We start from the raw sequence: 23588 nt of genomic DNA on the forward strand, positions 1-23588 counted from the left end.
TGTTAAAAGTTTCTGTTGAGAAGCCTTGAAGGTTTTCCGTTACTCCTCGGAGTTTCTTCCATCCTACTTTTGTGAGTCTCTTAACTTTCCTGTATGCAAGTACAGTTGTCTTAGCTGATCCCAAAATAGCATACACAAAATTATATGAGGTCCCATACAGAAATATGATGCCGCAGTTCCCTTGTAGAGCCCCCAGATTCCCTCCTTTTGAAATATTCTTGCGAAACAGTCCAACAATCCTCGGTACAACGTTCCCTTCCCGCGGGCGTCCACGGGCTGGTTGTAGAGTCGTGTGCTGACCACGTCAAACGGCGTCATGAACGTTACCACGACAACACTGCTCACCATGGCACCAAGCATCGGCACTGCAAAACTGTTGTGTGGAAAGATCTGCAAAAAGCATAGTGGCGCATTATTGCTCAACTAAATCCTCTGTAGCACTAAAGAAAGCTACTAGGAGGCATGCTAAGTTGCTTTTCACCATTAAAAGTGCCTTTTGTACTTTGCAATGAAACGCTGTTATCCTATCTGTAAAAATTTGCTTCTTTTTAGAGTTTAGAGACTGTCATGATATAACATTGAATTATTATAAGATATTGCCTTTAAGTTTAAAGTTAGTTTGCATTTGGACATTGAAACTTGACTAAATGACAAAAATCTGTCGTGACTTGCCATTGATGTTTTTTTTACAAAGATGAAAGATGCCCTACCCCCAGCTTCTGTATTTTCTCCTTGGAGATAGCGAATGTACTGAGCTGGGCTGCTGACCCCACGGTGACCTTTGGCATGAGTCCACTGACCCCTCGCCACAGTCCCAAGATGCCATACTCTCCGTAGATAGCCTTTAACCCATGGGTCATACTAGCGTGGGTGTGCTGGTGACCCACGGCAATGGTGGAGGCTGAGCGGGACTGGAGCTGGGTTTTCACCTGGGACAAAGGTCAACACATGGCACGAGATGAGGGGGAATGCAAACTGAGTCACGTTTGGGAGGCATTCTCACTGCTGCAGCGCCACCTACTACATCGGCTATAAGCAACAGTGAGTCCAGCCATTCTACCCTGATGATGGTGTCTTATAGACACCAAAACGTTGGGAGTGAGTATTACTTTGTGTGTGTGTTCAAGAACCTTCCAATACATGTATTCTAGTATCAACCCTTCACATGATCTTTTTAAGGGCATATATGTACTGTATAGCTTAAACCTGTTTATACCTCTACATAAGGGCCACCTGGCCAATGTGACCACTTTAAGACAGTCCCTTAGTCCCATTTACGATTCATTATTGAAGTAAGTTGAAAATCCCGTCTATAGTGACCTGTACATAGACGAGATTTCATCTGTTCCCCGAGTGATCCTCTTGGGCACTTTACTGTATCATTGCGATCAATACTTTGTAGACAACATCCTTTTGAAACTCAGGGATGCTATGAGAGAGAAGGACAATTGAGCTGCGACCTATTAAAGGTGTACGAGTGAACATCAGCTCTGCTAAAAGTCAGGCAACTTCATTCTAGTTTAAAGATTTTGATGATGATTCGTAGATTTCATAGAATGAGAAGGTTTGATGAAAAGGTTGGGCTGTCAGGCCAGCTAGACTGGCCTGCTGGACAGGCCTGGGAGACAGCCCAGTCATTTCATCAAACCCGGAATGAGGCACACGACCCACTTATCTCTGATCACAGTTTAAACTTGTTACCTATAGTGATTTTCAAAAGAACGTCGGCTGGTAAGTACTGACCTCAATTATCTAAAAACTTGGTGAATATTGATGAAGGGCTCCATATTATATAATTTTGCCCCGAAATCTGACTTGTGCACCCTTGGTATTCTAGATGAGGCATAGAAAGTGACCACTGCTCAATTTGTACCAGAATAAATAGAAGATTGAGTTCAGGACGCATATACCGACCATGATGATAGGACTGCCTACAAAAGCTCCAGCACAGCCTGCTACTGCCCCTGCCATGATACTTCTCCACCACACCACGTTCCCACTGCTGTCTGTGGTCAGGCCGAGGTTGTGCAGGCTCTGGTATGTGCCCAGTCGAACACTGCTCATGAAGAACTGGGACCTACAGAAACATTAATAGACATTTATACTAGCATATATAATACTAACAACACCTCATCTTACTAGTAGCACATTATAGGTCTAAAACAGAAAACAGACTCTGAGGCAGTTAATGTTGCTTACATGATAGAAGAACTTTATTGCTCGACATTTGTACATGGTACAATGTATGGCAACGACTGTTACACAAAGTACAAAATAGGTGTATAGAATAAGACTTCATATCCTAATTAACATAACAAGAAGGGCTAACACAAGTCTTTGATATAGTGTTACAATCAAGTTGGGCTATACATGAGTTTCATTACTTTTTCTAATAGCAAAGCAGTCTTTGATATATTTGCCTATCTTTGCATTATGGGAGTTGCGGCATCCAAAGATATATACAAATCTGTCTGTAGCATCGAGTCTCTTGAAAATGCCATTGGACGTCGGATACTCCACCAAATAGAATCATTTGTAAAGAAATTGGCCGGGTTTTTCTTTAGTATCGTCCATTCACAAGTTTTCACAGATTATTAGGCCCAGGTTCAGGTCCTGGGCTTGATCCTCTGGACCTGTACCGTGCCTGTACGTGAATTTTCTGTACCGTTACCCCCTAGCTGAAACCAATGACTTTTTAATAGCAATGCTTCCTCCGTACCATAGCGCGGGCACCAGGCCCTTCTGTAGGGCCAGCAGTCCGTCCACACGGCCGATGGTGAAGAAGGCGTGGAACACGTTACGGTAATGGCGCTGGTACGTTCCACGGGACTTCAGCTCGCCTTGGAGCTGCAGGCGAGTTCTGACGACCTGTGGTGAAAGAAGATCTCATTTCACGGCTGCCATACTAACTATATTCCAACTATTTCACCGTTGGTGCACCACAGTTCTTTTCCAAAATAAAAATATTTAATGATCACATAGTGTCATGTCTGTCTGCAACCCTTTGCCTACCCCCACTTTCTCCATCCCTGGACGTTTCCATACATGATAGTTTTGGCTAGTCCCGATGACCGTGACACGTGGCCGCATCACTTCAGGTTTCTTTTTTTTTACCGTGGTTAAAGAAGGCCTTCGTTTGGACCAATGTTCTGTATGACCTTACACCGTGATGATTTACATGGTGCCCATATTAAACGCGATGGCAGTAGTGAAGCACCCATATACGATGAGTGCTTTGCAAGAGGAGTTATCGTCCGTTTTGTTGGACATGACTTTCTTCTTCTTGGACGACTAACATCTCTGACGAATCATTTTTTTGCTATTCAGCCAATTTCTACCAGTTCTCTCAACTTCTAAATGTAGCTGGATAAAACTACGACCTCAACGCAACCTTCAATGTCATCTAGTTGGCAGCACGACGTACTGTCCTTGAAAGCGACATGTGAAAGAAGCCGTGCAACATAAAAGTCATAGAAAAGTAACAAATAAGGGAAAGGCTTTTTGGAGTCTGTTTATAATCGATGAGGACAACAAGGATGAAAGTGACTAGGAAGCCAAGATATTGATATTTTTGTTAACGCAGATTGACACTAAGGGTTATAGGGGAATCGTACCCCATGACATAGCTAGTTAGCCTTCTTGCAAGTTGTGATAGGTCGGAAAGTTATAAGCTTGTGATCCATTTCCAATTAAGGAATTATTTGGAATCCGGAAACGGACGAGCATAGATTAGGACGAGCTTGTCAGCTATGCCATAGGGTGAGGTTTCCTTATAGCCCTTTGTTGGCATCCGTCTGTCTCGGAAGACAATGGTAGGCAGACGGCTTTTAAGATCTTTTAAGGCGACCCGTCTGCCTGGCCTGCACTTGGGTTTTTAAGGTGAAGGAGGGGTGTGCACGTCCTTCTCCACCCTCTCGTCCACTGGCGCAGTTGTCCTACAGGGGCAACTGTATGCAACGTGTAAGACGGCCCCAGCAGATGCAGGTTTGTTGTTTGGAGTTTCCGTCTCCTAGGAGGACTTCCGACCAAGGATGCAAGGGGTTCCTCCTACCCCTGACTCATGAGTCATGGCGGGTGCGTCATGCCCGAACATGCCCCTATGGCCTGTCACCACCACAAAGGCCTGTCACTGCCACCAGCCGCAGCTATGTACTCATTTACACCTGAGTTATAATATTAGGTGGGGAAAGTCGTGTAAAGTGCCTTTCCCAAGGGCACAAGATCGGTGACACGGCAAGCGGATTTGAACCCGTGACCTCTCGGGCCTGAGACCAACGTGCTCCCGATCGTGCCACGCGGTCCCACCAGCCCTTAGTGTTGGTCTAATATCAAATCTTGTGGCCGAGTCTTTTTCAAGAGACTTTTGTTCTCAAGATTCGCAAGAGAACAAAGTGACTCGGCTTATATGATAGGTTTGGACACCTGTCAATATCTAACCGTGACATAATGAAAAAGGCGCATATTTTGTTCGGTAGAAGTTTTAAGTTTTACACCATGTTTAGGATACTATTGTACAAGTATTGAGGAGGGGGCATATACGCAAACTACATGTTTGTACGTGTATACATGTGGTATATTTTATACATAGAAAAAAATGATTGTTCTCACCGCTAGTGGGTTGCTGAACAGCGTGGCACTGCACGCTGAAACCCCTCCGATCAGAAACTCCGCCATAGTGAACAAGAGCAGAGCGAACAGCTAGCACCGGTGCAGAAAATATGACAGACACGCCGTGAAGTACAGACAAGTAGCCGGCACAGTTTACCTCAGGTCACCTGCCCCATTTTCTGATGGCTCACCAGTCAGGCTATTGTGATGACCTGTCCTACAGGTATGTTACGAAGGACCGGATCCGGAAACAGATCGGGAATCGACCTGTCCGTCCAGTAAGTGTTGTTCCAGACCCACAGTGTTCCATGTATCCGTAACTAGTTTCATGGGGTTGGTAATTACTCATATAGTAAAGTTCTTTTAAACACAACCAGGATAGTACTCACATCCAGAGATGAAGGTGTATACAAACGATAACGTTTGGGACGGCATTCTCGCTGCTGCAGCGCCACCTACATCAGCTAAAAGTCGCAGCGAGAAGCAGATCCAGTTATTCTAAATCTTAATGTTGGTGCCTGACAGACATCAAACGTTAGATGTGAGTACGACGTCTAGTTGTGTTTAAAGGAACTCTACTATATGAGTGTTTATGTAGGTAAATTCGCGACACCATCATGAACATTTAAAATGTATTACTACTATACTATAGAATTGCTTCAGCCGTGAACTTAAAACACAGAGAAAAGCCTCGATTCTACTGCGAAAGTATGTCGCCGCAAAAATAAAGGAATCTACAATACGTTCAATCGTATTGCAATGTACACTGTTACAGATCTGCGCCATCTTTGGACATATATCTAGAAAAAAAAAGTGTGATGTAAGATGTTTCCATATTTTGATTGCTTTTTTTCCCAATCTATTTATAAAAATGGAGCTATTTTTTTCAGTATGATGTCTGTTGTTTCGATGTTTGTTGATGTTTGAATGTTGTGGAGTAGCAGGATGTATTAAGGCAGGAAATAGAGTTCACAGGTTGGCAAGATGGCTTGGCCCAAGGTTATAGTTGCTACACACTTTGGGACACTGACAGGAAGTTAGGTCAAAGGTCTTCGAATTACATGAAAGGTTATCTCATTTCCTGTCTTCAATTTCCTGCTACATGAATTTCTGTTGCCTTATAGGAGCAATTGAGAACATGGAATAGATAGAGTTAGCAACAAAATTCACAATCAACAGTAACGGATGAAACAAGAAATTAACAACAATTCACAGAGGAATGAGATCATCAATTTCTTGTTTATCATCAATTTCTTGTTTATCAATAGCTTGACTGATTGCAGCTTTTACCCCAGTCTGGGTAGCACCAACAGCAAACTGCCTGGACACCATCTAAGATAAAAACACTACCCAAATCTTAGAAATCAAGTCAAAAGATCCCATTATCCTATGATTGCATGTCATACCAGCCTGATGAAGCAACATTGTCAACATTTATAGATAAATCTAAAATGAGTATATAAGTTAAAGCAACAATAATATGAAAATACCCTCATTGTACGGGTTATCGTTATCACTGCCTGATTTATACTTAAGAGAAATACTGAACATACATGGCTCACACAGTTTCCTCTGGTCACTGTTCTAAGCACTGTTATCTGACGTCACTTCCAATCCTTCCAACAAACCTTGTTTTAAGTATGTGTATCACTGGACTACACCAGAATGCACTGTTTTGTACCAGACATTCACCAAGCATCCTCCTAACACCCGGTCCCCAACGGCATTAGCCTATGGGGCCCTGCTATCTCATGCCCAATCAGTGGTTATTATGATTGTCGACACAAACCAGCTGTCAACCAATCAGAGAATAGGCTTTTCTTGGGCTTTTTGTTGTCGCAAGCTGTCTCGCAAAGGCCGCTGGGAAGCTATCAGCCAATCATGTTACGTATTACATGGCTCCATTCTCCTACGCCCGATCCCCAACGGCTGACTGCCATATAAGGGCAAGCTCATTAATATGTATAAGTAGGGCGGTCCCTAACTGGTCTGAGTGCACAAGATAGCAGAGGTAAACACAAGGAGTTTTGACACGACTGCGTAGGAGAATGTCACCAAGTGGTGCAAATCAGTCCCGATTTGCGTAAAATGCCTCAAATGAGCACAGAATGGTGCAAGTGATAAATCTTATAATTGCACCAGCATCCTTTTATCACTGCAAATTTCTTTTTGATGTATCTTTAATCATTGAAAATTGCCTTTTAATGGCAATGCTTTCAACAATTTGGCATCAGCATAGTTCAGTGAGATACTCACTTAAAACAATCATCTGTCCCGCCATTGTCATCACATGCCCACACTCTGTCACATCTTCCGATATTCTCTCTTTTTGCATTCCATTCTCCATAAAACTTGTACCAAGTTACCAATCCTTTGAAAGGATTATGCATCTAGGAATAAAAATAAAATATTTCTCATTCAATCCTTACAAAAGAAAGTCTTAAGTAAGCGTTCATTTTCATAACTTTCTGAATAACGTTATACTGTAATTTCCAACACAAAAATTGGACTCACCCAAACTTTCAACCGATCGACTCCAATCTTTGTAAAGGCACAGAAAGAATGGAGTCAATCAGTCAGACAGTTGGGTGAGACCAAAGTTTTTGCCGGTGCGTAGCACCGGCTTAGAGGCGAGAGAAGCCGTTTGTTCAACGGTTTGGTTTGCATGGATGCATGGATCGGTCAATCTAACCAAACTCTTCTTATAGCCCTTCTATACGCACGATTACGCAATGGAGTTAGCGTGGCCGAGCGGTCTACGTGCTGGGTGGATATAGAGATTTGCTTTTGCAGCCGTGGATTGTGGGTTCGTACCCCACTTGTAACAATTTTTTTTCTTTGTTAGACAAATCTCATGTAATGTTTTTTGAATAGAAAACAGACCAATTTAGTAATTCGATGTTTAAAAACTCTTTTTTTCATGTGATTTTGTTTAACATCCAGGCTTTTTCCAAAATACGCACCGGCCAGCTTTTTTCAGAAGCTTTCTTGTTTAGTCAGAAATTACAGGTGACCCTTATTCAGAAAGCATCCATTTTCGTTTACTGCAGAAAGATGTCAGACGAAATCTGGAACGTCTGTTTTTTCTCAATATATTGTTCATTTGTATAAATTGAATTAAAAACAGGATCAATCACGTTAGCGTTTACAAGTATGCATCCAGATGAGGGAATGACCCTGGACTGCAAGTTTGTTTGTATCTCAGTCCTGGGTTCTGTCCATCCTATACTGCAGAATCACCCTTCCCGAGATGTAAGTAAAGTTCCCTGAAGCGATCCCAGAAAAGTAGGCTCAAAATTGTGTGCGGTCCCAGACGGAAATACGATGCTGCAGTCCCCTTGTAGAATCCCCAGACTCCTTCTTTGTGGAATATCTTCTTGAAGCAGTCCCAAACTCCCCGGTACAACGTTCCTTTCCCACGGGCGTCCACGGGTTGGTTGTAGAGTCGTGTGCTGACCACGTCAAACGGCGTCATGAACGTTACCACGACAACACTGCTCACCATGGCACCCAGCATCGGCACTGCAAAACTGTTGTGTGGAAAGATCTGCAAGAGAGTAGAATGATTTATAAATCAAGGGCCATTCAGTATATCAAAGCAATATTCTCTCTTTTCTTGCTTAGGCCATGTTGATTTGATTATATGGATGACATCCTCTGGGAACTCCATAACTGATGCGAGCGAGCGAATAAAAAAAAAGTTTGGCCAAAAAAAAAAGTTGCCTCCAGTATGAAATCAAAGTGGCCAGGAAGGTTTAACATAGGACTAAACACACATGGTATACCAACAGTTAGGTGTAGGGACCAGTACATTATATGGGTGCAAGACATTTTTTTTTTCCTCTTGGACCAATCCGAAAAAAAACAGACCTGGAAAAAAATCAGAGGAACAGGTTTCGCCAATTACAAAATGGACACACTATGTCGGCAGGCATTTGGGGTCTTACCGGGGGCCAAGAAGACAACAAAAGGAAGTCAAGTAGAGTTTATAGTCAATTGTACCAAGTTTCTACAGTCAAAGGTACAGAGACAGGTAGCCTTTATTACTTGGAGATGGGATTTTTAAATGCCAGTGGGAGTCCAATAATCCACCAAACAGATTCCTTTGTAGCAAAACTGACCAATTACCATTGTTTTGAGTATTGCCAGTTCTTAAGTTTCCACAGACAATCAGATTCAGATTCGGACCTGAAAATGATCCTCTGGACCTGAACGGGACCTGAAATTTCTGTACTGGTACCTCCCCCTACCAACAGTAGATTTTTTCTTTCTGTCCTTTCGCATCTTATTCTTTGACTTTAGATTTATTTTGGCATTCTATGGCTTTTCACTGATTAGTTATCTGTTTTCTGATACTTTTTTTTCAATCTACAGAATATTTGTGCTCATTTTACAGCTGCTTTGCACAATTTATTGTGTGGTCGAAAACTTTTTTTTGGGGGGGAACGGCCAAAAATTGGTGCGAGCGCGGATGTCATCCATATAATCAAATCAACATGGCCTTACAAAGGCCATACTGATTTAATTATATGGATGACATCTTGGGAGCACACCAAAACTGTGAGCCTGCAAATAAAATAAAACTTTTAAAAAAAATTGTCTTCATTATGAAATCCAAGTTTTCAGGAAGAAATGACTGAACATAGACATTTGTATACCAAACAATAAATTTTATTCTTCTCTTCTTCTTCTTGGACTTTGGAATCGACTTTGACATTCTACAAAATTAGTGTTCATTTTCAAATAAATATTGTAATTGGATTCTTTGTGTAACTATGGTTGCAAATTTCTTTGGACAGAAATTGATGAACACCAAGATGTCATCCATATAACAAAGTCAGAGTGGCTAACTAGTATTTAAACTTTGACTAGAAAATGCATAAACCATTTTTTGTCATCAGATGGTCAAGAGAGAGAGAGAGAGAGAGAGAGAGAGAGAGACAGAGAAATTCAAAGACATCCTACCCCCAGGTTCTGTATTTTCTCCTTGGAGATAGCGAATGTGCTGAGCTGGGCTGCTGACCCCACTGTGACCCTCGGCATGGCGCCGCTCACCCCTCGCCACAGTCCCATGATGCCATACTCTGCATAAATGCCCTTTAACCCCTGGGTCATGCTGGCATGGGTGTGTTGGTGACCCACGGCAATGGTGGAGGCTGACCGGGACTGGAGCTGGGTTTTCACCTGGAATAAAAATCAGCAGCAGACTATTGGCAATGGGTGCAAATATAGAGAACTTTATTGCACGACAATTGTACACAGTACATGTATGGCAACAACTATTACCAAAGCATAAATTAGAGGTAAAGAATAAAGGGACCAGAGTACACGGACAACCAGACAAAGCACAAGTAGTCAACTAGTTGTCCCAAAACCGAATCGAGAGACCTTCAGAAGATCAATAGCCTACCGTGGACCCAATGTCTAATGAACAACCTACCACCAAACACACGTACGGCTCCAAATCTGACCTGCTTTAAGAGACTCTTGAAGTAAAAGGTATTGACCAAAACGAACGGACACGGACTATGAACACTGAGCCATCTGCACCACTATATGTTTTGTACCAAGTATGTGTACTGATATAGGTTGATGAATCTAATAGTACTCAATGTAATCTGTATCTGTATTATATTTTATATGACCCTGACCTCCCTCATGACCTCAATGAAAAGTGGCCAGCTGGCCGATTTGAGCTTCTCATGAATAAATAAGGTTCAAACAAACAAACAAACAAGCTTAACATCCTAGTTAACATAACAATAAGGGCTAACGTACTTTTTTGATATAGTGACAAGGAAGTAGGTTAATCATTAATTCTGGTATCTGATTGTACATATAGTCATTGTTGTGATGTGTCCGACCACCTACACAACATTTTACCACAGTTACTAAATAACAGTTACTAAATAACAGTATTTTATATGTATTATTTTCAGTTATTGATACGCCTTAATCCACACTGACTTTCATGGATGAATTCTGCAAGTGCATCAATTCTTTGTCAGTTAAAAAAAAAGGTTTGTGGCCATACTGTAAAAGTGAGCAAATATATTCAGCAAATTTTTTAAAAATCGCCAAGAATGGATACTGGCGAGTGTTGTAGAATGCAAGCCAAAGTCAAAGAAAAATTAACAAAAATAAAGAATTTGATATCTGTTTGTTTCTTTGAACGTTTTTTTATTCATGAAACCTCAAATCGGCCTGCAGGCCGCTTTTGCATTGATAAAGGATAGACATCCAGGTAATAAGATATGCCAAAAAGCAATTACTCAAGCAACTCGATATGATTTTGGAAAATTAAAATCTTATCTTGTTGCTTGAGTAATTGCTATTTGGCATAATTTGATATTTGGTATACCATGACCAGTGTGTTCAATTAATTGTTCAACCTTCCTGGTCACGTAGAACCAAACTTCTTTTTAGTTTTTTCTTCGTACACTTGCATCAGTTTTTAGGTACCCAGTAGTTTATGCATACAATTAAATCAGCATGGCATTAGCTATGAATTCATCACTATGAATTCAAAACAGGAATTTTGTATATGTGTTTCCCCATTTCTGTTCCCTGTTGCTTTCATGTTTGAGTTGTTATTTGAACATGACAAAGTTCACTAATACACATAGCAAGCAGACATTCATCATTGCTGCCACAACAATATAACAATAGGGAAATGAAAGGGGGTCAAAAAGTCATGGGCTCCTTTAAACTAAAGGTAAACATGGCCTGTGATTGGTGGGTGGGTGGGCGTGTTGGGGGCGTGACTGAGGTGGTACCACTCTATGCCCATATATGGCCCTTTGTATACTAGTGGCTTTAGGTTGTCCTTCACCGTGGCCATGTAACAGGGACATGCTCCTCAATAATAACTTCTTTTCTTAGTCCATTGCTTGATATTGTGTGAACTTATGTACTCACAATTTACCAATCATGAAAAATATTGATGCTTTTCTTACGTATTGTTCTTGGAAGCACTGTCATCAAATATTACTACAAAATTCAACAGAAAGACCATAACTTGCTAACAAAAGGGATTGAAAATGATTGATATGTACATACTGTAAATGTCTTTAAGTTCACAGTGATTTAATTGTGTGGTAAAGAGAAAATTGAGTGTTCACAGGGGTGTTAAGTTTCAATAGTGCTAGAGTCACACACTGTAAACAATGATGTTTTCAGCTTTTCACAGCAAAAAACACTCCAAAGATTCCGAGAATCGCTATATAACACATTTTCCTATTCATTTAAAAGATGTATAGCTGTATTAGATGCTGGACATGACATGTGTACTGACCATATAGATAGGACTACCGACAAAGGCCCCTGCACAACCAGACGCTGCCCCTGCCATGATACTTCTCCACCATACCACGTTCCCACTACTGTCTGTGGTCAGGCCGAGGTTGTCCAGGCTCTGGTATGTGCCCAGTCGAACGCCGTTCATGAAAAACTGGTACCTGCAAAATATGAAAAAATTAAAAGTTAAAGTTGCCCGTGCATCTATGCAGATGCTTAGGGTGGCGCCCATCTCCACTTCGAAGCCCTTGGGCCACACATTTGTGCAAGTCACTACAGCAGGGGGCTGGTCCGCTGGTAGTGATGTGTGTTTAACTTTCATACCCTTCCTCATTAGTGCTGAGTGCTAAGCAGAGAAAGCAGCATGTACCATTTTTAAAGTCTTTGGTATGACTCGACCGTGGATCGAACTCACGACCTACCAAATGCAAGGCGAACACTCTACCCACTCGGCCATTGCACCGGTTATGCAAAATAGCGGCCAGTAAGTCTGCATCAGAGTTAAACTGAGAGGAATTCTAGATCTACAACGGGGCTCTACAAGTTAGTACAACCATCACTCAACAGAGACGGGGGGCGCCATAATCTTCCTGCAACTTAGGATCCTCTGGTCACTTAGTCACATGTTCTATCTGCATAACCTGACATTACAGAAGATATTTGTGAGGGTCTAGCATCACTTTCTTAAGAATAAGAGGTTACATGCACATGCATGTTAGAGTAAGTCTATGTCACCTGTAAGTCTGATGCTAACTAGCACCACATGTTCCACCTACCATAGCGCGGGCACCAGGCCCTTCTGTAGGGCCAGCAGTCCATCCACACGGCCGATGGTGAAGAAGGCGTGAAACACGTTACGGTAATGGCGCTGGTACGTTCCACGGGACTTCAGCTCGCCTTGGAGCTGCATTCTGGTCTTCACAACCTGGAGAGGGGAAATGGATATGGTCGTACATTTTGACATTCCTCATACAACCGATGAAATAAAATGTTTTCGTTTACCCACAAACCCTAGCAAGAACTTGCCGAATGTAGGCTTTAGGGAGGGGAGGGTCAACCACTCTTGAGGAACAATCTATCATCAGGTTGTTTTAAGTAAGGTCATTCCCTAAAAAAAGTATTAAACCGACTATATGGTCAAATTGCAAATTGCTAAGTGCTCAAATAATTCCCGCTTTGATATGTAACACGTCTCAGTTATTTCAGCATGCAGCACTGTTTCAACAATTTGCATGGTGTAGAGGCTGAACAGTAGAAAGCAAATGGGTAAAATAAACATTCTCACATAATCCTTTATATTACAAACTTTCTTGTTGTAATATAAAGGATTATGTGAGAATGTTTTTTTCAATTTGCAATTTGACCATAATATATAATATATATAATGGTAATGCCTATGTGACTTTACGCATAATATCTCAAAACAAATAGACCTGTTTTGAACTCTGTCAATATGAGACCTAGTATACTAAGTGAGGGGAAAATATTGCCCTAGAATAGATCACAGTAGATGACCATAGATGAAGGTGAAAAGAAGCAACAGACTGTGAAATCCCTCCTAAATATGTTGCAAAACCTGTTGCGTAACGTTACACAGTAATTTTAAACTTGGGGGGAGGGGGGCAGAGGTGGGAACGACATTTTTGCTGAAATAAAAAGATAATCCTCACCTCCAGTGGGTTGGTAAACACACAGGCACCACATGTGGAAAACCCTCCGATCAGAAACTCCGTCATTGTGATAATGTCGAGGTCAACATTAAAAGAAAATCTCGGAAATAAGATGACCCCAAAACAACAACAACTTGCATGAGACGCGAAGTGACAATTTCAACAGCTAGCACGGCGGACATAAAGTTTTTAAATAAGACCTTAAAGTCTTTATCAACCTCATGCTTTGTTGAGCTGAGGTTTGGCGACGTTTAACCTAAGAAAAGGAGCAAAAACGACAAAATTTTCATCTTCACGAGCGCACAGCATGCAGGAACAGGCGTGTCGCCATTTGGGGTGGCTGACCTCAACTCGTTCCCAGTACCGCGGTTAAAAAATTGGGTCATTAATCCAATAAACGTCAGACGAAAACGATATTAATTCACATATCAATGCTCATTATAACAAAATGTAGTCACAATAGCAATTTGGAAGGGTGGTTTTATTGTAAAGTCTGAGTAGGTGCTTTGTGGATGAAGGTACTGGGAACAAGAGTGACCTGAGATGACTGGTGACCCCGCCCTTTATTGCGTCACATGTTATTGTCAATCTTGAATTACTCTTCAAGCAGAGGTTAGGGTCCCGGCTGGTTTTTGACGACTTTTTAGGCGTTTTGTTTAGGATGGAAGGTGGGTAATGGGTAGTTTGGTTGGCCGACAAAGATTCATCCTCATAAAATAGAGGGCACATAAAAAACGCCTAAAAGATCTAAAATGAAGTAAAAACAAAAAACAAAACAAAAAAACAACAACACCGGAATCTAACCTCTGCTTGAATAATAATCCAAATATGTCGATGTCGGGTGAATTTGTCATATTTCAAGCAGGTGCGTGGCTCAGGGTATGTTTTGAGCGTCCTTGTTATTTTGTTTTGTGATCTATTGTCGTATATCTGTCAAAGTTTTAGTAGATGTCCGTGAGAAAAATACTGTCCCAGCAAACAGGACAAGTCAAGCTGTACAAAATATAAAGCCCGGTAAAAACGTTAAAATGCGCGTCAATGACCATCTGGAGCTGAACCTCTGCTTGGAGGGTAGACTCTACTATGGGAAAACCACAACAGCTGAAACACTCTTTGTCATCGTTGATCACCGATCGCTGTCCTTGCTTCATCAGGTCAGGATCCTGTTTCGGAATAATCTCCAACTTCAAGCAGATCTTGCTTTGGCAAATGAGACTTTGAGACTTTAAGGCTTTGAGACTTTATTTAAAAAATCCATTAGTGATGTACCACTAATCTTCCTGGACTTCATGACAAGACAAAGACGTACATACAAAATTTGTTACATACATGTCAATCAAAAAATGGTTGTATACACAATACAATACAGTATGGGAAGGAGTTTAGCCGGCAGAGGGGTTATTGGCCACAGGCCATCCGGCAATCGGCAGCAAACTTTCGGGGAAAGATTTGATATATTTTTCCAATTTCTAAAACTGCATTTTTGTCAAAGAATTTTGCAGCCGTAGGATACGTAAAAGGGGAAAGGAAAGGGATCTCGAACCAGTTTAGCTCACTGAAGACCTAGTCTTCCACTGGTCGTGACAGAGAGGACAGACGCTATGTACAGTATTTACAACGGTTCATTGTACCGGGGAAATTTCCCCTTGGCTAGCTCTTTTCGACAAGCACAATGAACAGTGGACCAAAGGACTGCAACCCTTTCCGGTAGCGTTGGGTGAGCGACTCAACCGGAATCGAACTCACGGCTTCTAGTTCTAGTTCCACTGAAGCAGGGCCGCTAACCACTGGACTACACACACTACCTATGTAGCTAAACGCCAGGTGAAATTGGGACACGTCAAAGAACCATACCTACCCTAGAAGACCACAGAACTGAGAAAAGAACTAGATCCAACCTGGAGATGTCAGCTTCTCGAGTAATAAAAGTTGACATACGTTGTATCTTATAAAATCTAACAATAAAGTTATCACCAATTAAAGGGGCATTCCACTCCACGCGGGAGTGTTATTTTCCGATAGATATTAATTCTAGGAAGTAATAAATACATACTACTTCACATTATACGATAAAGTACCCAGTTGCCCCACGTGCCGCAAAAGCATTCAGTCTTCCACTAAACTCCCAAAGTACCCTCTGATTGAATTAATCCTATGGCTGAATACAATGCAAAACTTTTAGGCAAGGTTACAAAGCTAGTTTCAGGATCACTAAGAAATCTGTTCTTGTTATGTGTTCTTTGCTATCTTATGAGCAATTTGCCTTCTCTGTGTGCTTAGTGATCCTCATTTATCCCGAAAATACGCACCATAAACAAAGTGAGTATGCGTATAGGGAGTGCATGAGTAGGGTCTGCATGGGTTTGGTGGGTATCATATTGTTTTACAAAGCATACATCGCGCAATGTGAATTCCACAAAATTCGGCTAATTATGTATTCATTGACACATCATCTATTGGAAAACACCACCCCCTTCTGGAGTGGAATGCCCCTTTAAAGGACAGATGAAAAAATACATGTTCAATGTCTTTTTATTCTACTCCAGATCACACAAAAACACAGCCACTATATATGTTTTGAGGTTACACTAGCTGGAATATGGTACCATTTGTCTGTTAGCCTTAGTATTGAAAAGTATTATGCCTTAAGGTTGTCTGATATTATGCAACTGATATAATTAATGTCATTTTTTTTTAAATCCTCAAACGGCCGTCTTTGCCTTGATCTTCTGGAAACAACATTTCCTGTTTGTTTATTCGTTTGGCAAAGAGTTGACGGGAAGTATCGGAGTTTCCCTTATTACATCCCCTACGAGTGGCTGAACAGAAATCAATGCCATAAAAGGGCATGCCGGCTTGCCACTTCCGTTGAAAAACTTGCACAAACAACATTAACGTCATTCGCTTCATTTCCTCATTTTCGTGCAGAGTTGATTCCGGTATTAAATCTCCAAGCAGAGTGTGGCGCAATCGGTAAGGTGTTTGACCCAGACCCAGTGGTAACGGGTTTGATTTGTCCCAATGCTTAGGAAAAGCACTTTACACGACTTTCCTCACTTCACTCAGGTTTAAATGAGTACCTAGGTTACGGCCGTCCAGCCACATCTCGAGCACGTTAAAATTAAGTAGGGGTCCTTCCCGATGTGAGTGGTTAAAAACCTACAGTCCAATGGCCGCCTCTGAGCAATAACTGTCGTATTGGGGTCACCTGAGTGGCACCGAATGGCAGCTCGCTCCAGAGTAGGCTCCTCGCAATTCAACCGCTCCCAGTAAAAATCCCGACCACTGCAATCTCCGCGACCCAACCTCTGCATGGAGCATATAGATTCCAGGGTCCCGCCACGAAAGGCATGTATAAAAGACAGCAAGACGCAAATAACATTTTTTAAAATTGTTAGGACCATGCTTTGTGTACACTTACGTTTTCACTAAAACTAGTCTAATGCTAAGTTGTCAAGATTTAAAAAAAACACCATGATTATCTTGCATATTGCACCTGTATGTGTGTATTCAAGATAGTCTCAATTATTTCAGCACTGTTCTAACTTTGTTGCTGAAGAGGCTGGAGGCTTGAAATGAAAGAAAAACATTCTCACACAATGACAAGAAGGTTACTTACGATAATGCTCTGTGTTACTTTATGTAAAAACGATGCGAAAACAGTAGGACACCCTCTCGTGTGAGTGGATCAAAACTTACCTTGAAAAGGTACCAGTAATAGTCACCTGTTGCTAATATGTCAACCCTTGCACTGCATAATAAGTAAATCATTACATAGGTGTAAGAAGCTGCAATCACCGACTCTCATTTCGTTGCGCACAATTTCTCCACCGTGTTGTTTTTATTTTGTAGCCTGATGGCACTCTGTATTAGACCAAGTTAGTAGAGTGTTCATCTTGCATTCGGCAGGTCGTGGGTTCGATCCCTGGCTGAGCCATATCCGATCTGAGACTTTAAAAACGACAAAATAATGCTTTCCACATGTGCTTAGCACCCGGCATTTTGGGACAGAGCCTGGTAGTTGAACACACAACACTGCAGTGGACTAGCTGCTGTAGTGATTGCTCAACGCTGTGTGGTCTAAGGGGTACTGAAACGGAGACAGGCGCAGCCCTATGCACTACCTGCCATCCATTCTATTCTATATAGCTTCAGTTCCAAATTAGAAGAGAATTAGAAGAGGATGGGAAGAGGAGGAAGCTGTTTCATCGACTGGAAGAACGGTCGTTCGTCGACTTCCTGTGTATCCGGTCGTTATGCGACTCAATGAACTAGGTAGGGTACAGGAAATACAGTTACATACAGGTACGGTTCAGGTCCTGAGGACCAGGTCCCTGTCCGGGCCTGAACCTGGACCTAACTGTCTGTGAAATCGGGGAACTCCGATTCTATTGCTGCACGTACATGTATCTCTCCACACTGCCTCCTGATAGCTAAAGGTTTACAGTCTCAGTGCGCTTGGGACACCGGTGCGGCACTGCGGGGTTCGGTCACTGCTGCACTGTTGTGTTATTTTCGACTATCTTTTATAATATAGATATTGCGAAGCGTGAAAGTATGACAACAAAATACAACAAAATACACAAAAAAAGTAAGAAAATTCGTTCTTTATCTCCAGAATTCGTTGAATAATGTTTCGAACCCCGCAGTGCCACACCGGCGCCCCGAGTGTAGTGAGATATCACCTTAACCAATGAACGCGATTTGCCGGAGCGACCTGCGTACCTGTTGCGTCAACACCACTTCTTAATCCCGCCTTCTTAAGACGTGTTATTACCTACTTTGGGCAGGAAATGTAGGCAACAAAAGCAGGGCGTGCGTCATCGCCCATTTCTTAAGCTCCGCAGTTCCGCTAGGGTCCGGGCGCTGACCGCAGGTCTCTACTTTCACTTTCCAATCAAGTCCGAGAGCACTTTCACGCTTCCTGGCGCTACCGCCATTTCAAAAGTGCTTACCGATCGCCGCCCAGTCATGCACGGAGTACCCAGCCTTAGCACGGTGTTCAAAAGTAATCCAAGAGTTTTACGGAGATATAGTACTAGTATGCAGCCTAAAACAGATCCAGGAAGTCTTTACAGGCACCGGAAACTTCTCAGACGTATAACAGGTCACTTCCAGGCAACCACGGTAGTAACAGCAAGCTGTACAGCAAGTGACAAGCGCTGATCACCGTTACAAAATAAATGCCCCTGCAGTTCCAGAGCAAGCTGCTAAAGGGCACAAACATACATCACTAAGACTCACTTCTTCCTTACATCACAAGCTATCTGCCATAAAAAATCAAGACCATAGCATGTCCAAGTCAAAAGATACCAAAAAAAATCAGTTCTGCTGCAGTACTAAGTTCACACACCAGGAGGTCCAAATCGACCTTGACCTTCGCCTTGCCCACACCTACTCACGTACCAAATATCGTTACAAAGATGTTCTTAAGTTATGCTGACCACAAATATCAGGAAATACGAACAGGCAGACACATAGACACACCAAAAACTATACCTCCATTTTTCATGGAGGTAATGAACTCCACCGCAATAGATGGTCTCTCTTTGGCCACATCCTCCGCATGCCACTGGTCCCACCGCCGCAAAAAGGACCTCAACGTTTGCGTAGCAAAAGCCTCAAACCAAGGCAAGGAAGGTCCCGTGAAGGTCTCCTCAGCAGCCCAATACACGTGTAGACGACTGCTAGTTATATCTTAATCAGAACATTAGAATGGAGACTCATGTGTTAAGATATCCCACAGAAACAGCAGCAGACAGACGGCAATGTGTCGGGCTGTACAAAGACATACACTGATTTGGTTGTTGATAGCAGTGTATTTCTCTCTGTTTATCTATAACTCAGAACAGTCAATATCATAACTATCATTGTTATTTACTGGTGAACGTATAAATTTATTTGAAAGTATGGTACTTTTGGAAATCCAGACCTTCATATTAAATCATATTGTTGCAAACCGGAATCTTACTGAACCTTGCCTATGTATATCTTCTTCACTAGGACCTTGGCTGATGTTGATGCATGAGAGAGCTCCTAATAGTCTATGGGTTTACTCTGTTATGTAACATTGACGCACTCGGGATATCGTAATTATTCTATGATAGAACGTAAAAGGGAAGGAAATTGTAATCATGTATACAGCGCATAACCACCGTTTCATCTTGGTAGAATTGCAGGTCAATTTTCAAATGCAAAGGAAATGCCGAGACCCTTGTTAGCACCTGTCTATTAAGCTAAGGGCACAGACAGCCGTACGTGCAATTTGTCCGTACGTTTTTTTTTTTGGGGGGGGGGGAGGCCACGTCCGCCACGTTTTTCTGTGCACGGCAGGCGCGTCACCCGTACTGGCACGTACGGGGGGCCAATCCGCAGCCCGATGGCACACAAAGTTTTGCCTGCACGTAAAATTCTACGGCGTATCTGCATGCTCCAAAATCAGTCGGATTCCGTACGAATTCGTACGGAGGCGGTACTTACCACTTACGGATCCCAAAAGATTTGCCCACGTTTTGGCACGTAGACGTACGTGCCCTATTTGTACGTACGGCGAGTTGTACCCTTAGCTTTACCGTACTCGTGATAGTAAGTTTTTTACTGGAGCAGCGCCCTCATGCGACCGTCAAAGGTTTATGCATGTAAAACTAGCTAAAGTCTGCCTCTTGATTTCACATCCTACGCTTTCTCTCGAATGTATTGATTTTGCTCAAGGCCACTAATAAATTAATTTATTATCAAATCTGTACTTCTATCTTTCCCTGAAATTCAACACTACGTTTAATTGGGTATAACCAAGAAGGAAAACACATTGGAAACCTTCACAGGAAAACTATTGGTCTATTCAGTACCAAGGACAGGTCCCTACAGATAGCACAGTAACTTTAAATGTTATATAGGAACCGCATAGACACGGAACCTTGTCGTTATAGATCCATGCAGTCTAGAATCAACACAAATAAGGTGGTAAAAGGAGAGGGTTGGGCTCCGCCCTCCAATACAGTGTCCAGGACACAGTATATAAGGCCACAGCAAGTTGGAAAGTAAAGAAAATTATATTTGTCAACAATTATCACAAAAACAATACAACAAACATCATTTTCTTTACTTTTCCATGGGCGCTTTTTGGTGCATTTGTGTTTTTCTGATGCACAAGTAGTATCATATCATCAATCAATAGTATTTTCAGAAAAACACTGCTGTTTGGTGAAGTTGGGGCACTATGATATTACATGGCACAATTCCCTGGCTAGTGATATTAATGTGTGCACACATTGCATGATGGGAAGGTAAAAAGACACTACTTGAGGCCACAGCAAGTAACTTGTATGGATGACATCCCCACGATCATTGATTTTCGCCTGATTTAAAAAAAAACATCTTTGAAGATGCTCAACATGACAAAATTAATTTAAAAAAACTTCCAAAATGAGCGTTGTAGCCTAATGATTGTACTTGCAGAAGTGGCACTCGCGAGGTAGCCATGACTCTAGTTTAATGGTAGTGTCGCTTTTACTACACCAGTACATGTCTTGAATACAGGAATGAATGCCTTGTTGTCTGTGCTACCATATTTTGTCCCTTTACTTCTTGTTACAACGTTTATGGTGTCTATTTTGAAAATGAGGCTATCTTGTTTTCTTGTACCCATCTTGTTTGTTTTTTTGCGCAATCTCGCCCAAGATGTCATGCATAAAATTTACTTGCTGTGGTCTAACAACATGCAACTAAGGCCTCAAAAAAGCCATATGACTACCCTTACCTTTACCTTATTTAAGCCTAATGTAAAATCTTTCCATGGTTTATTTTCGGTCTCCTTAGATTGTGGCATGATAAACATACATACTCCAGCTTTACCGCATTCGTTTTATCTACTGAAATACTGTAAATCAAAAGGATATTAATCTAAGCAGTAACTGTGACTAGACGTCATTACTACATTGGAAACAGCAGAGAGCTATTTTGAGTCGAACGTAGATCTAATGTCAATGTGTAGTGACGTCAGTGTGTCATATATCCCGATTACCTATCTTTTTTTCTGTCACGAGGGGGTCTGTATTCACGGTTCTTTGGTTCTGTTGATACTTTTATCTCGTATTGTAAAATTATGGAAGAAAGTGGACTATGCAACAAAAGTGAATGCAGTAATACTTTGCAACTTTTTATTACTCTGAATAAAACTAAATAAAAGATGGGAGGATACGGGAATGTTTATTCCACTATAATGTATGGATGAATCCTCTCGTTTTGAAAGAAAAAAGTTGCCTTCATTCTGAGTATGGTATAGCAAACAATAGACTCTTCACATTCGTTCTTCCACATCTTTTTCTTTGACTTTGGAATTGACGATTGCATTCTATCAGTTTTCTGATATATTTTTGCAATTTACGGCAAATATTTCCTCAATTTGAAACGTACGGTTTTGTACGATTTACAGCATCGAAAAATATTGATTTTCCTGGAAACGGACAAAAATTGAGGCGCGCGATGATGTCATCAATGTAATCAAATCAACATGGCCTTAGATATCACAGAACGGACAGGCACGATATAAAATGAAACATTAAGAAAAACAAAAGAACAGATGTCATCCATACGATCAAATCAACATGGCCTAAACTGGTACCAAAGTATCCACAAACTGTGGAGAAGACAGACTGATTGCTTGGCGTACTTGTGTCACATGAGCACAGTGAGCGTTATCCTGTTACCGAAGGCCCATATGAGATGTGTGATTGTCGTCCGCAACTAAATACCACTTACGTGTTTCTGACGCACGTCGGCGGCCGGGGTCACCTATAGATAGCTGGTGTCTTCCGCTGATTGCGGTATTATCATTCGTTCAATCCAGCCATTTCCCACTGCATATTAGCCTACTCAACAGGCTTTTTGGCTGGGCTGTTATCATTCGTTCTAGTCCACCATTCGAATTCCTACTGCATATTAGCCTATTCAACAGGCTTTTTGGCTGGGCTGTTATCAGCCGTTCTAGACCACCATTTCCTACTGCATATTAGCCTACTCAACAGGCTTTTTGGCTGGGCTGTTATCAGCCGTTCTAGACCACCATTTCCTACTGCACATTAGCCTACTCAACAGGATTTTTGATTAGGCTATCATCAGCCGTTCTAGTCCACCATTTCCTACTGCAAATTAGCCTATTCAACAGGCTTTTTTGATTAGTCTTTCATCAGCCGTTCTAGTCCACCATTTCCTACTGCAAATTAGCCTATTCAACAGGCTTTTTTGATTAGTCTTTCATCAGCCGTTCTAGTCCACCATTTCCTACTGCAAATTAGCCTACTCAACAGGGTTTTTTGATTAGGCTATCATCAGCCGTTCTAGTCCACCATTTCCTACTGCAAATTAGCCTACCCAACAGGATTTTTTATTAGGCTATCATCAGCCGTTCTAGTCCACCATTCCCCTCTGCATATATTAGCCTGCTCAACAGGCTTCTTGGCTGGGCTGTTCTGTTATCAGTCGTTCTTGCCAGGTTCCTCTCTAGCAGGCTTGGCAGGGCTATTTTCATTTGTTCTGGCGCGATTCCTACTGCATATTAGCCTCCTCAACGGTCTTCTTGGCTGGGCTATTATCACTTGTTCTACTTCTAGCCTGGTTCCTATTGCATATCAGCCTACTCAACGGCCTCCTTGGCTGGGCTATTATCATTCGTACTGGCCTATTTCCTACTGCATGTTAGCCTCTATAGCAGCAGGCTTTTTGTTTGGGCTATTATCATTAATCCTTATATTTCATGCTGCTCGTTAGCCTCCTTAGCAGGCTTTTAGGCTGCTACATTCACCTTAATATTCACCTTGTAGTGCAGTCAGTACAGTTGTAGGTACCCATATGAGTAATGATTGTAACTTGTTTGAGGCACCTCCTCAAACACGAGACCCTCATGACGAATAGAGCTCCAACTCATTCTCCTACGCAGAGGTGCCCAAAGTCGTGTCAAAACTCCTTTTGAAAAATCACAAGCTATCTGCCACCAAAAAATCAAGCCCATAGCAT

At 41.9% G+C, this 23588-nt stretch overlaps 1 protein-coding gene across 3 annotated transcripts; it reads right to left on the reverse strand.

The window, feature by feature from the left end:
* Positions 1 to 13960, reverse strand: LOC118430588 (solute carrier family 25 member 35-like). Of its 3 annotated transcripts, none has more exons than XM_035841556.1 (5): positions 4609 to 5065; positions 2720 to 2868; positions 1915 to 2077; positions 711 to 929; positions 1 to 390 (listed from the first exon to the last, which is right to left on the reverse strand). In XM_035841556.1, exons 1-5 carry the CDS (start codon positions 4672 to 4674, stop codon positions 64 to 66), a joined length of 924 nt encoding a protein of 307 aa, XP_035697449.1. In that variant the 5' UTR covers positions 4675 to 5065; the 3' UTR covers positions 1 to 63. The 3 variants fall into 3 exon arrangements, with proteins under 3 accessions (XP_035697449.1, XP_035697448.1, XP_035697450.1); XM_035841555.1 differs by lacking the exons at positions 711 to 929; positions 1915 to 2077; positions 2720 to 2868; positions 4609 to 5065 and adding exons at positions 9574 to 9792; positions 11903 to 12065; positions 12681 to 12829; positions 13575 to 13960 and having other exon boundaries at positions 45 to 390; XM_035841557.1 differs by lacking the exons at positions 1 to 390; positions 711 to 929; positions 1915 to 2077; positions 2720 to 2868; positions 4609 to 5065 and adding exons at positions 7607 to 8155; positions 9574 to 9792; positions 11903 to 12065; positions 12681 to 12829; positions 13575 to 13946.
* Positions 13961 to 23588: the final 9628 nt, after the last annotated feature.

This window comes from Branchiostoma floridae, chromosome 14 (genome assembly GCF_000003815.2).
Source record: "Branchiostoma floridae strain S238N-H82 chromosome 14, Bfl_VNyyK, whole genome shotgun sequence".
Classification (NCBI taxonomy): Eukaryota; Metazoa; Chordata; class Leptocardii; order Amphioxiformes; family Branchiostomatidae; genus Branchiostoma; species Branchiostoma floridae.

Bases quoted from the DNA above. Each gene is read 5' to 3' on its own strand.
- LOC118430588 (XM_035841556.1), bottom strand. From the start codon at position 4,674: ATGGCGGAGTTTCTGATCGGAGGGGTTTCAGCGTGCAGTGCCACGCTG. The intron at 2,869-4,608 runs GTGAGAACAATC...CTTTCACCACAG, and splicing joins TGTTCAGCAACCCACTAGCG to GTCGTCAGAACTCGCCTGCA. The intron at 2,078-2,719 runs GTACGGAGGAAG...ATGTTTCTGTAG, and splicing joins GGCCTGGTGCCCGCGCTATG to GTCCCAGTTCTTCATGAGCA.